Source organism: Halyomorpha halys, unplaced genomic scaffold, assembly GCF_000696795.3.
Source record: "Halyomorpha halys isolate HHAL.00 unplaced genomic scaffold, Hhal_1.1 Scaffold1141.1, whole genome shotgun sequence".
Lineage (NCBI taxonomy): Eukaryota > Metazoa > Arthropoda > Insecta > Hemiptera > Pentatomidae > Halyomorpha > Halyomorpha halys.
Genome location: NW_027113909.1, coordinates 157,088 through 173,710, shown reverse-complemented (window position 1 = coordinate 173,710; position 16,623 = coordinate 157,088). Strand labels below are relative to the sequence as shown.

The following is a 16,623-nucleotide window of genomic DNA, read 5'->3' as shown; positions in this document are numbered from 1 at the left end:
AGAATCATTAGATTGGCTTTGTCATGCAGTTGTGAAAGTTGATTCTTAAAGGGGAAAGTGAAAAGATATTACAGGCACATCAAAGAAAAGTACTCAGAAGGATTTAGGAACCCATCAGTAAGAACAGTAACTGGAGGATAAGAAAGGATCAGAAGTTTGAATGTATGGGAAACTAGATCTAATCGGAAAGAACTAGTTTAGGTAGTTGGGTCATGTAGAGATACTAAGATGAAACTTGCGGAAGGTAAGAATAAAGGAGGAAGTATAAGCAGTTGTACATGCTTAAGGTTAAAAAATTATTAAGAGAATGGAGGAAGGTTGCTGAGAATATGGAAGAGTGGAGGCTCAGGTCCTCGTAGGGCTATAACATCAGGTAGGTAGATTAGGTAGATAACTTTTCATGACAGAAACAGGCATAAAATACTAAAAAGACAAACCTGTTTGGCAGCTATCAGCAATAATATTAATAAGCTTCTGAACGAACCAGTTATTATACTTTGGTGCTTCTGAAGCCAAACATGGAATTAAAAACCCAGCAATTAACTCAGGATCAATACCTACAAAATAAAAATAATTAATTTTACTTTAATAAAAGTATATAACGGAAAACATATCTAATTGGTATACAATATTTCACTGAAATTAATTTATTATGATTAAGTTAGCTATTTTTTTGAAACTGAGGAGGCATTAGGGTCTTTTAACACTGACAAAATTAATATCATACCTGAATTTTGCGATACTGCATATAACAAACAAAGAGCAAAAAGAGCTGCATAATCATTTTCCGAGCAGTCCAAACTCGCTACAACAACTTCTAGGAACACTTTTTGGTTCTCTGTGAAAACAATTTTAAATATTAAAACAATAATATCAAGAGTAAAATTAATTTGAATTCCAAACATTTATAAGTTATAAAAAACATAAAATAAATACGCAAATCAGTATTTTAGAATGAGCCAAAGCCTATTCAATAAGTTATCACCCATTAGTATCTGACATGATGTGGTACTCAGTATAGTTACCAAGAGTAACCAGCACAAAATAAGGTGCTTGGCCATTTTTGTCATTTTGCCATACCTAGTCCCAACATAATGGAGATCAGATCGGTCCAAGCTTTTAACTGCCAGTAATTGGCAACGTCAACCATCCCTTATTGCCTAGTACTCCAGTTATGGGTGTTACTAAAAGTTATTGAGCCCTTCTAAGCAGCTTACTACATTAGACTTCATAGAAGGCCTCAACAAGGCATGTTCAGGGAGAGGCAATGATCATAGGAAGGGAGAGAATGAGGAGGATTCAAGATACAATACCATTATTGTCGAGGAATAAATCTCAAGTACAATCGGTAGATAAACGACTTTTCCTAAGGTCTAGCAAAATGAACCATTCATAACTGAAAATGACACAGAAGCATAACATGGCCACAATGTCTCAGACCTACCTAATTTAGTGCTGGCTACAATAGTTCCTAACAAAAACAATTTTAGTTTTCCTAAACTGAACTGTGATAGCTGCTTCAACAAGGTCCATTTGGTACAGTATCTTTTATCCAACAATGGTTAATGGGGATTTTTGACTGCCATTGCTTCTTTTCTATTCTTATCAGTTTTCTAAAATTCTCTAATCATCTATGTCATGCATGTGCTTCAACATTCTCAAATGTTTACACTACTTGTAGCAATATAATTTATTTTCATTATTTAATAATTTCTCGTGCAAGTAAAAATAGTAAAACAATTAATTTGAATTGTAATTAGAATCAAATATGAAAAGTTTATGTTGAAAATAAAATACAAATCTTTGCTTTAACTAATAACTAATAAATCTGAAAAAATCATTTTCGATTTAAAAAATATATACATCAACACAAGATTCTAAAGACATATCAAAAGGATTCTAAGAGTCTGAAAAATTTATATACAAAGGTTACCTACCTAATATATAAAAAACAATGATAAAAATAGTATTATTTATTTTTTGGACTTACTACTTATCACAGCTGAAGCAATGATAAGTAGGTAGATAAGTTCTAAAATTTTTAACCCTGAAACAGTTTTTTTAAAAACAATTTTCACATGAACGGTGTGGAAAATAAAGATATACAGAACAAAATTGTTTTGGAATCTAATTTTCTATAAGAATCAGTCATCATATACGTTTTCCTGACTGGTCGACAATAGTAAAATGGCTGTCATGATGGCAAAGCCTCAAATATGCCGACAGAATCTATTGAGAAAGTGAATTCTAAAAAAATTTTGTTCTTCAGGATTTTTTAATTTTCCACAATATCACACAAATAATAAAAAACATGAAAAAAGGGGTTTTGGAATAAAATTTCTTGTCAAATCAGTGATGACATAATAAACAGTAAGCCGACTATGTGCAAAGAGGAGAAACAGAGGAAATTACACAAATTATTACATTTTACAAAATTTTTACAATTTGAAATAAAAAAAAAAACAAGATCAGAAAAACCTTTATAAAAACTTATGTGTATCAATTTTTAAAGCATTATACAATACAAATTATCAGTTAATATTGGTTATGAAACAGTTTTAAAATCCACCTTCTCCCTCCAATGACCTTTGTTCCAGTTTAAAAGTTTATTATTTTCAGGAAAAATTTTCTTTCTTCTTTTTAATAAAAATTAGAATTCATTAATCAAATTCACAAGTAACCTTAAGCTATTAGTAGGAATTCCCTAATGAGATTATTATCAGCTTAAAATAAAATTTGATGTATTTTGTAGAATTTGTAGGACAAAAAGATAAAAAAAGGTCCATTTTTGATGAAATGTTTTCCTTAGTTTTATTTAATAACTCTGGTAGTCAGTAATTTAGCAGTTTAAATAATAAATCGTTTGTTGTTAAACACATACAAATTTTTAAAAAACAAAATGAAAATTATCAGGACATTACCTTGAGCTAACCTTTGTTCTTTTTCTTCATCAGTAATATTTAAATTTGAAATAGCTTCTCCTAAGTCATCAGTTTTCTTATCTGTATTAACAAAACTCTGTCATTTTTGAATTAAAAAAAAAAATTGACAAGTTTAGCCCAGGGCTTTTAAGAATCTGAAACGACTAACCTGTAATTGATGAAGAGTTATCTGTATCTAATGACTCTTCTAATGACTGTTTGGGTGCAACAAAAACAGGATGAGTCTGTAAAATTTAATGGTTATAAAATATACATGAGCAAACCAAACATTTTAAATCAACCACCTCATTTGATTAGATAATACCAATGATATGACACCACAATGCTTAAGATCAAAGTAAAAGCTACCAAAAGAATATAATAAAAATAAAAAATAGTACAAACAAGTTCTTTATAGAAAGACCCAGTAAGCCCCCCAAAAAACATTAAATTTTACAAATATAATAGTATAAATAAAGTATGAACTATACTTTATCGTCTATTTTTCTAAAATTTAAGAAAATAAATGTATGAGGAGAAGATAGTGGGGGGTGCGGTTAGTGAAGATCATAGATGAGTAAAGTTCGGCCAGAGTTTCATACCTTCATCAGGGTCAAGAATGAAAAACAAGACAGCAATCTTAGTGAATAAAATGAAATAAGAATAACTAGAAAATAACAGATAAGATATGTACGTAATTAATATTAGAAGAAAATGTATTTTATAAAAAGACGAAAGCAGTATGAGAATATAGTAATATTAAAATTATCAAAGAGGAAATAATATGCATATAAAAATCCAGACAATATATACACTAAATGAAAATTATTTAAAATTTGAAGTTATGAGAAAGAAAATGTATATGTAATTAAATAAATTACTTACATATTCCATTATCATTATTACATTACTAAATGAAAATTATTTAAAATTAAGTAGTTGGTGACAGAACAGCACTCTTATCAGCCCTGCAAAGTGGGGCAAAACACCGGTTAACAATAAATAGTTTTTTGTTACTATTTTGAAACCTTTATTGACCCGGACTATCTTCCTCCAATATATTTAAAACCAAAGTTATAAAAAAGAAAATATATATGTAATTAACTAAATTACTTACATATTCCATTGTCATTATTATATCACAAGTAATTAATTAAATTACTTCCATATTCAATTAATTACATATACATTTTCTTTCTCATATTTTCATAACTTTAATTTAAATAATTTTCATTTAGTGTATATATTTATTTGCTGAATTTTTATATATTACTTTATTTTCTTTCACTCTTTTATTAATTTAATCTTAATATATAGTTTTAATCTTCTTATAATACTTAACTATACATTTTCTTCCGATGCTACTTTTGCATCTATATAATTTGTCATTTTCTAGTTATTCTGTATTTCCTTTTATTTATTATGGTTATTTTATTTTCTGTTCTTAGTTCTGATGTAGGACTGAAATTCTGGTTGAAATGTTGGTACTAATAAAACAACTTTTTATTTATCTGTATTCTTCACTGACCACCCCTCCAACCATCTTCTTCTCAGATATAATCCACGATCAACAAATAACACATTATTAATAAAATAAACATTTGAAGAAAGCACCCGAACCAATTTACTCAAAATAAAATACAGAAATAACCTAAATAAATAATAAATTACTTAAAGATAATATATTAACAAGTACCTGAGTAACAAAAGAACCATTTTCCCAATGAGCCGTGGTACTTTGAAGAATTACTTGAGCAAGTTCATGTACTAATGGTTTCTGCTTTGTTATGAGGAAGACTTGAGATAGTAAAAATAATGAAACCACACTACTGATTGAAGGCTTTTTTTCCTAAACAGAATTAAAAAATAAATTTATAATTAATAATGATGAATATTATAGTTTGAACAAATATTGTTCATTAATATAAACTTGTATAAATTTTATCTAATAGTTAAAAAAATCAATAAATCGGTCAAAGACAAAGATGAAAAACTAGGTTTTAATGGAACCATTAATCATGTTAGACAAGGAGCCTAGATCAAAACAAAAAAGTGTCCGATTTGAAGAAAGTTTTTGATACCGTAGGCTGGGATGTACTCGCATCCTAGACTAAAAATATGAACATCTGCCTCCTTAAATAAGTCGCAATCAAATTTTATAGGTCAACAAACTTACCATATTTCTATAGTAAATGACTTTCAGAAGTAGGTATTGAACTGTATTTCAAGTAAACGCCACCAGAAGCTGATTTTAATATAGAAAAACCAAAAGTTTGTGCACATTCCAACAAAATTTTGACGTGAAACTATTGAACAAACAGATGTCTAGCAGCACTTCACTTGAAACCCCTTAATGTTTGCTATGTATACTGTTGTTAATCAGGATTCCAAGATAATTGCTGAAGGTAATTATCCATAAAATAAGTTAATTAAGATTCAGTTCTGCAAAACTATAATTAATATTGAATTCCTTTTCAAAGGCTTATTGTGTTTACCAGTTTACCAATTAAATATCTTTATATTTAAAAAATATTCCCATAAAATGGTTGAATGATCCAGATAAATATGGATCCAGGATAAACTTTTATAATATCAATAATGGTTAATATATTGACACATGGCACGCCTCATAATGTATTTATGATTATCTTTGTAAAAGTTTCCATGATATTAGCTCGGATAAATTAACCAATTTTAAATTTTCCATCAATTGGAATGTTTTAATGAACAGATATCTAAGAATATTCTTAATGAAGCTAGATAAATGCACCGCCATAATTTAGTTCTTCATGATTATCTTAATAGGAGTAGCAGTGATATTTGCCAAAAGAAAATCACCAAAAGTTGAATTTATTTATTTTTTGTAATTCAGAAAAAATTCTAGTTTTTGAAAAACTGTACTTCAGGAACTGCTAAGCATGCCAACGTCTATTACTTTACTTGAAAAAGATACTTAAGTTTTGTCGTGTAGAAAGTAGTTTCAACTCCTTGCCTAAGTTTGATATAGATTTATAGCATGTGCTATAAACCACAACTATTTGGCATGGCTTCCCCACGGGTATGTCTTGTTGACCTCATTAGCAAATAACGTCTCTGATCCGACTTGTTTATGATAGGCCCTGTAGAATTACCACGTTTCAGAAAAGTCATTGTAAAAATTAAGGTGTTACAAGATATTAGTCAAACGAAAAATGACCTAAACTTTTAGGTTTTTCTAAAATAAAAGAATTTCCAGCGGTATGTATCACACGTAAATCCATAACTGTACTCAAACAATCCCTAAAATTCCGTAATTCCATTCCTCAGAACACTCGTCAGCTCCTAGACTTCGACTACGGATCCTTGGTGTATGGAGGGCTATCTGTAGGACTAGAGTTGAGACTGAAGAGACTCATGAATTGTTTTGTAAGATTTATCTTTGGGTTCCCTAGGCACTCTCAAGTCTCCCGCTGGTATTCCGAGTTGAAGTGGCTCTATCCAACCTCCCGAAGGCAATACCTCCTTGGTGTTTTTCTATTCCAAGTTCTTAACATCAAAAAACCTACCTATATCATAGATCTCCTCACTCTTCGTTCATCCATCCACTCATTAAACACCAGATCCCATCCGAATGATTTATATATGCCCTCCTATAGAACCTCCTTCTTTAGCAAATCCTTCGTCATACGTGCAACCTCCCTCTGGAATTCTTTTCCCATCTCCATTCGCCAGTCCTCATCCATTCTCTCCTTTAAACAACACCTATTCCTTCAGTTATTGAATAACCAAACCTCCACATCTTTGTAATCAAATAAATAGGCAGTTATTGATTAACATTATAAACAGTAGTAAAACCAATATACCAATGTAATTTCATTCTACTATCTGAAAATTTGTCAACGCTCGCCAGATAAAAATCTCACTACATGAACCTTGTAATTATTCTTAGGGGACATATGTCCCAGAATAAAGTTATTTTTTCATTTTCATTCATTTTCATTTTCATTTTATGTATCAGATCAGTTAAATAGCTAATTTATCGGAACATTTACTGTACCTATTGTACAGTCTAGGTAAAATTCAATTATTTTCTAACAGAAGATAGTAACATTTACTGACCTTCAAAATTTTATTGCTACAGGTCTCAATTGGCTATCATTGATATTTCCAGTTTATGTTCTATAATCTACCACAGAGGTTAAAACAGTAATGGCCACGAAATTTGTAAAATAAATTCAACAATTAGAGTTCTGGCAATGGTTGCTCAGCTTACCCTAGCTTAGTCCCAGTAACAAGGTGAGAGGGCTGCGCTAGGATCTCGAGCCCAGCTCTATCCCTCATGCATGAAAGATAGAGTGGACTCAGGGAACCTCATGCCAAATGTGTAGATATTGACATAATGGAGTATGGATGTGATTAGTTTGTTTTTTTATTATTATTACTTTTAGTTAGGAATTTTTATTTTTACAAATTTTATTTTATTTGTGATCTAATTGTGTAAATATTTTGATTCCATTTGTCTTATTTTCTTTTATATAATATATTCTTATTATATCAAAAGATTTATTATTTGAATAGTTAACAACTATTTTTGTTTCTCTTTGACTGCAACCCTGACTATCTTCTTCATCATTAATTAAAAAGGTTATATGGCCTACACGATCAGAAACTTTCTTCGAATCAGACAAGATTTAGGGTCTAGGTTCCTGGTCAATGTTTCACATACTGCTAAACCTGACTGCCAATAATAAATATAAATGTACAGGTATGTTTATAATTAATAAATTAAATATTATTAAGTTTTAAACACGCAGTCCCTGTTCATGTCAATAGATAAGTTAAATAAAAGATTATTTTATAAAATGTTTTAGTTATATATAGAACATTAATAAAACAAATAATTTATACATACTTGATTTCCTAAACTTTGAGCAGGTAAGAGAGAGAATATATATAAAGGTATAAAAAGTTTATTTAATAAATGATCGATGAGCACATCATTTAACTCCTCTATGTTCAAACTTAATATATCGTTCAGGTAATGAAGATGATCTAAATGTTCAGCAACAAGATCTGCTAATCGAGACTGGCTTGAGTGGCTAAAAAAAATAATTATTATTTATCACCTATTAAATTTAGTACGGTATTACAAAGAAATTATTAAGGAAAATTCATTAAATTATAATATTAATTATAATTAATATTATATTATATACCGAGTAATCTATGTTATCCGAACTTTAGTACTTTGAACACTCTAGTAATCCGAACTGGCGTAAACTCAGCAGGCAATAACATTTTTGTTTTTAAATAAAAGTGCACATGTGTAAAGGAAATTTTGAACTTTGCAATCTAAAGGCAAGTTATTGTAATCACCGTGAAAATTGAAAGTGGAAATGTTTACACAGTTTCTATATTGATCAATCTAATTTCTATGAAAATGTTCATAATAAATTTTGATGGAATTAGAAATACATAATATCTATTGTATAACTCACTTGATTCTGTTAAAATAATTTAATTAATAGAAGGTAGCTGAGTGGTAGCATATTGGTTGGTAACTGAGTGGCCGCATATGCCGTGGCAGCAAGTCCTTCTCTTAAGTCTGAGAGAAGAAGCAGTGAAAAAGTTTCTGCCAAAGTCTCAGCAAAAAAAAAAAAAAAATAAGCATGTTCTTTAAAAAAGATTGATTGAAAAAAAAAAAACTTCAAACTGTCAAACTTCCAATAAATATGAAAAAAAAAAATAGTAATGTACATTCATATCGCTGAATTTTTTTCACAACATTTTTTCTACTACTACCAGTAATTTGGACTTTTCAGTAATCTAAACACAATCCTGCAGTAATTAGTTCAGATTGCCGAGATCACAATATACATACTCCATTTTACTTCTATTACTATATTAAGTAATGATGAATGATTAATTTATTAATTAGAAATGAATTAGTCCTAATTAGCTTTTATAAGGTATGAATAAAACATTCAAACAGCAAAATTAAATTTATATTTAATCTTCCATGACCAATCCCCGACAAAGATATAAATGATTGACAATAAAATTAATACAAAAAGTGAATAAATAGCTACAAAACAATTATGTTAATTAAATTATAACTATATTAATGAAAAATAATACTCACTCAGCATCATTACGAACACATGTATCTAATTCAACGATGTGATTTCCAATAAACCAGACCAGATTAGAAAAGTATGGAGCAGCAGTTCTATTCCTGATAAACCTTAGCATTGAATTATCTTGTACTCTATAAACATTAAGAGTTAATGTCCTTACAGCAATCCTAACCATGGACTCCGAATGGTTAAAAAACTTGATCGCTTCAGTATAAAGAGGGAAATCATTTGTATGCTGAAAAATTTACAAAACATATATTCTATATCATTTAATGTATACCCAACTATACATTTTTATAACCTTTAATGACAAAATAAAAATAAGATATTCTATATTCGAGGCCTGGAAGACTAAATAATTTATGTTACCTCGGCCCTGTTTCATAATGAAGTACAAAATAATACTATTAGTCTTGTCGATTTAACTAATACAATTACACTGACTTATACAATAGTAACTTGTACTTTAGTACTTTTTCACTCCTGTAATCACTAATAATCCTCCCTATTATGAAAAAAATAAGTATTAATGTAATTAACACGCTGTTTCGATATTTGTATTTTGAACTAATACTATTAGCTTTCATTATGAAACAGGGCCCTGGTTGGGTGTAGTGAAATTATATTTCTATTTAAATGTCCTTTGTTTATACATTATTAATGTGGGAGCCATCACCCCATCTTCAGGTACATTACCGTTGTTGCCTTCATTCAACCTGATTATATTACATATCATAACTCCCTACTTAGTCCAATATTTATTATCTAGAAGTAAACCGATGTTGTCTGACATTAGTTTAAAATTTAAAATAAAAATATTTAATCATTTAAAAAGTACGGAAAGCCTATTATTTTCCTCCATTGTAATAGAACTCTAATAAGAAGTTACCTTAATAATAATAATTATCATGAAATAATAAACAATGGATGAATAGGAAGTTATTTAACATCTATAAGTTAAAAGAAGACAACATAAGCACCTAAAGATGGAGCAATGGCCCTGAAACGTTGTGATTTAATTAATTATGTTTAAAGTAAAGGATATTTAACAAGGAAAGCAATTTCACTAAAACCAACCAGATAATATAACAAAGCTTCCAGGCACTGAACATAAATAAATGAAATACAAAAAAGGCTAAAATGGCTGAAATTAGTTGAGGTAAATCCTTTTGACCTTGCGGTGTTCTCCAAAACCTATATATTCAATACTTTCCTTCAATTGACTAATTATATCAAGTACTTCCTTTTTATTTTATTTTATTTAATTTTTTTTTTACTGCTTTTTTATGATCCCTTCCTAGTCATTATCCAGAGATAACCAACCTATTCTTAACCATGTTTGGGGGGGTCAAATTATCATTTTGTGGACTGCCACAGAAATAAAAGTTGACTCACTTGGCCAGGTTCAAAACCAGTGCCAATGCTCTCTTGCCCGCAAACAGCCCACTTAGTTTTCATTTACACAATTTAAAGACCATTTATGTAATAAAGTGACATAAATAATGGACACAAAAGCAGTTAAAGTCTAGACTCTTCTCTATAGAGATTTTCAAATAAGGTCACATTCTACACTTAGTGAGATTAAAATAATATTCAACCCCATGTTCAGAATATTAATTCCATCTAATACACTTAATATAAATATACAAACATCAATTGTAGACATTACTAAAAATAGCCCAATAGTATAGATGTTTTACACTAAAATATGTTATGTGTTATCGCATACCAACAAAAAGTACTTGGTATAAGAATAAATACAAATAATAAGAATAAAATTAATTAATTAATACAAAATCTTTCTCGACCTTTATGTAATATTAAATTATTTCTTTATTTTCTGTTATTTAGTGTGTCCAATTTTGTTTTCTCATTTGTACTTTTCTATTTTACATGTTATTAAGTCTTCTTTTCATTTTTAACCCAATAGTTTGCAGAATGTTTTTTCTTCCATTGTCTAATTTATACTTATACTACTTTACTTCTACTTTTCTTTCATTAGTATATAATTTTCTTTTCATTTACACAATTTTAACCCTTACCTTTTGTACTTTATCCTATTATGTCAAATTATTTTTAGTTGTTTTAGTATCTTTTTAGATCTGATAAAGGTCTACAATGTGGGGTAAAACATTGGAAAATAAATAATTTTAAACTATTTTTTGTTTTCTTGTGCGCCCCTGACCATCTTCTTCATAATTTAAAAATTACTTGAGTTTGGCTAAAAAATCTTACCTTATTCTACTCTAATATCATCAGATTTTCTATTGTTGATAACTTTTAAGAAGAAGGAATAATAAAGAAAATTGCTCTAAAGATGGAAAAAGACAGTAAAAAAATAAATCATACATTATTCTATTATTAATTACATCGGTTTACCTAAAACACTAAGGATTAAGAGGTGACTTAATTCATTAAGACAATTTGTTTGGCTGTTGGCAAAACGTCAACATTTTGAAAAAGTAACTAAAAATTAATAAGAAACTTGATATAATAATGACAAAAACAATTAAAAACTTTGAAAATGACAATGACATTGTGTTGTTAAAGTAACATAGCTAACTAACATTTACATAAACTGACTAGCCACACATCTAACACAAGCAAGAACTAGTACAACACTGTGAAACCGAGGTTTTATTTTTACTACTCTTCACTATAGCAACTCATTATTTTAAAACTGTAAACACTTATTATTCCTACAAAATACCAATCATATATATATAACCTATGAAAAAAATATAAAAATTACTTACATCATTATAAAAAAAATGTATTGTATGGCTGTTAAGTTTAAGAGACAACGTTTTTAAAAAAGAAATATAATAGGCCATAACTTCTTCATCAGAAAAATCAAATTTATGTACAATTATTGAGTTTACATGATTATTGCTCAGTAAATAATCTGAAAATAAAGCATAAAACTTTAGTTATACAAGAGTGGACATTGAATCAGCTACTTTAATATTAAAAGTTATACTTACAAAGAGAAGTTTCATTACGAATGTTTTCAAATAAAATATTTAATGTTTGTAATAACTGTACACATACGTAGCTTCCACATTTTTGCTTCAAAATTTTAAGAAAAAAAGAAAGCATATTCTTCTCCAGGAAAAAACTAAAAAGAGATCACTAGTATAATTACCTTAATTACAGCTGTCACTTCAATACACAAACAGGGATTTCAAAAATATATTATTAATGCAAGTTGTAATCATTTGTAATTTAATACCTTCGATGGACATATAAATTCAAAAAATAATTCTATTACACCAAATGAAGAAGTAATATAAAGAGTTCAGGAATAGTCAACAAAAATTCAATTCACAAGTTCAGACCAGAATAACATGGATCAATTTGAGTAAACTATTAAGAAATAGGATTTATGCACCACGTCCAGTTATGACTGATACATGATGAAACATAAGTTAGTTAAGTTTGTCCTATTATTTATAATATTCTTTATTGCATTATTCTAATTTATTGTACTATATTGTTCATAATAAATAGATTAATCCAACCAAAAAAACTGTAACACTCCTCAAGAGTGAAATCACTGGTAAAAGTTCAAAATTGTATATATATCCACCAATGTTAATACGGACTTTGAGAAATCAATTGACTAATTTAATCAAGTTAACTGCTCTATCTGTGAATGAATACATCATTGAAGTTGATACAATGACTCTAACAAAGGTTTATGACAAAACAAGGAACATATTTTTATGTCAAAGGCATTAACAAATCAGATTAATGGCATAACTGCAAAAATTGAAATTTTACAGGACAAGCAAAAGAAAAATAACTTGTTTTTAGATAATGACCAATAGATTTGGTTTTATTATTATATGATAATAGTATATAGACATAGTGGGTTATTATTGTAATTTTTAAGGCATTTTAATTCATAAAATAACAAATATCACCCTCACAGTAACCAGTGCCATGTAAATATGTCGTTGTTCTTCTAAAAATATATCACAATTTTTAATTTCTACTGTAACAGAAGTAAGGAAAACAAGTAAACATTTAAAGAAAACGTTTATTTAACAAAATAAGTATGCTTTATTTGCAAAAATTATAAAAACTCTGGTACCAAACTTATTTAAGACTCATAAAAAAAATTTAGTAGAAAGGAATCAAAAATTAAATCCTTAACTTGTTATATAGAAGGAAAAGCTTCTCTCTGTATGCAGGTGTTAACGAAAGGCTTCCTTGACCCTTGACACTTGATATTCTTTTTTAAAATTTTATCTCTTTTCATTCGACTTTCTTAAAAATAATTATGTACTGAAAAATATCACTCCCCTTTTCATACATAATTAGTTTTATTTCTGACACCTTAAACAAGTTTCCTTCATAAAATTTAAGGCCATCTTGTCATAAAGTGACTTAAAAACACAGAAATTTTCTTTTTGGCATTTCTGATTACTGAAAAATATTGATCAGGAATATAAATAGATCCTGATTTCTCATTTGATGACGCTTTGCACTGCATCATCCTCGTTCTGAGCATGACATCAAATGAGATATTTATAGAATGGACATCCAGATATCTGACAGGAAATAAGTGCATTGCCATAATGTATCTGCAGAATAAATAATGTCAAATTTAATAATTATTAATCTGAGTAAAATGACACAAAGAACACTTGAGTCTTTGTGTAGCGCTAAAAACAGCTGATGAGTCAATATCATTCCAGACGATGTAGAGGGTATTTTCCCTTCTAATAAAAATTGATAATTGCATCGTTATTCTACTGGAGGGGAAGCTAAATAAGAATGTGGGTGGTAAAGACAGATTTTCCTTCCCGGAGGAATTTTGTGAATACATGTATATCGTTTTATAAACAACTAGTAAATGCATTTTTGAGCCTGCCAAGACAATAAAATCAATTTCACAAGAAATTTCAGTTGTCGTTATTCTTCCGGAGCAGTAATATGTACTCAACATAAACTTAAAATTTAACATCAGAGGTTAGAAAAAATCACAGAAAAATACCTAGAGGCTCTGAGATGTCTTTTCAAGAAACACAATTTCAGAGGTCAATGACAGTATCAGGTATGCATTAACACATCGTTTGTTTTCTTTATAAAGTCCTCAAAGACTATAAGAAAACTATATTCTAACATTTGCAGAGATGTATCAGTAGGTAAGATTCTTGAGACTTGCTATGGATTAGTCTCAGCTCAAGCAAATCATAGAAGCTGGTGATCGAAGCAGTACATCACCTTAATGTGATCGGAGGCTTTCTATAAGGGCCAATCTTTTTATGAACATGAGATTACTTTAATATATATTTGAAATGTTACTACACCAGAGTTCTAAAGCATTTTCTACCCAGTGAGAGGTGCAGAATTTGTAAAAGTTCATTTTCAACATAAATGTAGAAAAAATGAGTTACAGAATTAATCCTTTAAACCAATAATAAAAAATTAATCTCATTACGAAGCCTTAAATACAGCTTGCCTCTACAGCTAATATGAGAGTAAAAGTTGATATCATTGATAATCATACCCTAATTAACAAAGGAAGCTCATTTTACAACTTAGTGATAGTAAAGGTACAGAAGTTTAAATATTAAAAAAAAAAGTAACAGTTCACACGAGTCACTTCAACATGACAGGTGAGTGTGAATTAACTTCTTTTGATTTTTATTTTCTATCTTGCCATTTCTGGCATATTTTATAATAAGATAATGTTTACTAAACCATTCTAGTTAGAGTGGAAAGGTTCAATCAAATTTCAACCCGCCCAATCTGGACTAGAACAGATTTATTTACAGAATCGAAGTTGCTAAAACAAGGCCTTAAAATCTTAGCTACCATGGCCACATGTGTGTACTCAATCGTACATAATATTCTATTGTTCCAAATTGATAATAAAACTACTTAAATTAAATTTCATTAAGAGTTAAACAGATGCCCAACAAAAATTCATCGGTTCAGTTTGGAGCTTAAATTGCATAATACGAATCACTCATTAAGTGAGGCTACATCAATAATTTGTGACTGCCATTATGTATAACCAAGTAGACACCAATTTGCAGAGTTACTTGTAAACTATTTCACAGATTTTACTTGTACAAATGTTTTTTTAAGTTTTGGATTTCTACAGCAGTATTACACATGAAAAACATTGTTATTAAGTTCAAGAAAGTATAATTAAAAGGGATTGATTTTGTCCAAGTAAATGTAGAAAAGATACAACAAATAAATTTTGGACTTGATAATTGGAGATTTGATAGTATGAAATTTAACTTCACCAGATTAAAATACAATTTCTTATAACTGTATGAGAAAACAATGACCTCAACAAAACTCATATCAGTGTAGATAACAAAGTGATATCAAAACAGTAAATACAAATTCTGGATAACTGAGTTATAATAAATGATAATACTTACTCAAACACACTGCTGTCATTTTGATCACCCCAAATAAGAATTTCTGCTATTGATCTCAGAGTTTCAACTAGCAATCCTCTATTGTTTTCATTAACAGTTTGATTTTTAGATAAAACATTATATAAATATCTGAAAATTAAAAGGCTTAAGGTGAAAAACCCTTTAACTCGTTAATAAATTAATAATTTTATTTGTTTATTTACTTTAAATGTTCTAAGGAGTGTGGATTTTTATTTCTCCATAGAGAACCTCCAAACCAGCTACGACTTCTGAACATTTTTATTATTCCCAGTACATTTCAATTACATCACAAAAAATTGGGAATATAAAATATCAAAAGGTTCGTCTGGGTTCTTCAATAAGAAAATAATCATTCACAAACATAATTGCTAAGGTCAAAATTATAACAACCTTCACAACACAAATATGAAATCATCTACCATTTTGACTTCAATCTAAACTTCCAGTCTAGACCAGTGTTTCCAATCTCGTTTTTTAATATCCCAAATTCGAAATTACATTTCATGTTTAAAAATCCCTTTTGACTACAGAACTTCAAAAGAAATTTTGAATATTACAACAATTTATTTAATTTTTCTAATTTCTTAACTCCAAGGGTAGTATTTCCGAGGATAAATAGGGGTTATAAGGAAGGGGCTCCCAAAGGTGATATCGGTTGAATTCCAATCAGCTACAACTTTTTTCGAGTTTAATTTTTGTTCATAAAAGTTATATCCATTAAAATTTTAATGTATAATTAAATTACGGTAAACTAAACCATAGCTTTTGATGAATAACCTAAATATGACAACTAACTTAATAAAAATTTAATTTTAATTTCAGCGGCTACCCCACTTTTCTTTTTCTGACTCATTTTCATGGTAAATGACTACTAAAATAACAAAAACATCACGTTAGCAAGTTTTAGTTTCAATGAAATGGATGAAACATAGAAATGCGTCAATGTTCTTAAGGGGAGTCGTTTGATCCTCCGCAAAAGGTTTTAAAACACAATTTTGGGGGAACCTACTTGATTTTCCCCTCCATATGAAATGTGGAGGAGGGAACAGGGGGTGACATACTTCACTCTCCTTCAAAGCAAAGAGTTGACCAAGCCCAGGTGACCAGGATTCCTTTGAGGTTACCGTATGTCAGAAATTACAGGTAGGAGGTAAACGA

At 29.1% G+C, this 16,623-nt stretch overlaps 1 protein-coding gene across 3 annotated transcripts in view; it reads right to left on the bottom strand.

The window, feature by feature from the left end:
- Nucleotides 1–16,023, bottom strand: part of ema (C-type lectin domain containing ema) — a gene marked incomplete in the record, with an annotated part of 30,609 nt that extends 14,586 nt beyond the window's left edge. The window contains 11 exon segments of one of the 3 annotated variants that reach the window (XM_067051171.1): nt 438–557; nt 728–838; nt 2,922–3,002; nt 3,091–3,166; nt 4,618–4,770; nt 7,813–7,999; nt 9,043–9,272; nt 11,794–11,942; nt 12,022–12,155; nt 15,445–15,573; nt 15,648–16,019. In XM_067051171.1, the coding sequence (XP_066907272.1) occupies nt 438–557; nt 728–838; nt 2,922–3,002; nt 3,091–3,166; nt 4,618–4,770; nt 7,813–7,999; nt 9,043–9,272; nt 11,794–11,942; nt 12,022–12,155; nt 15,445–15,573; nt 15,648–15,721 (1,444 nt within the window). 3 annotated transcript variants of the gene reach the window in all.
- Nucleotides 16,024–16,623: the final 600 nt, after the last annotated feature.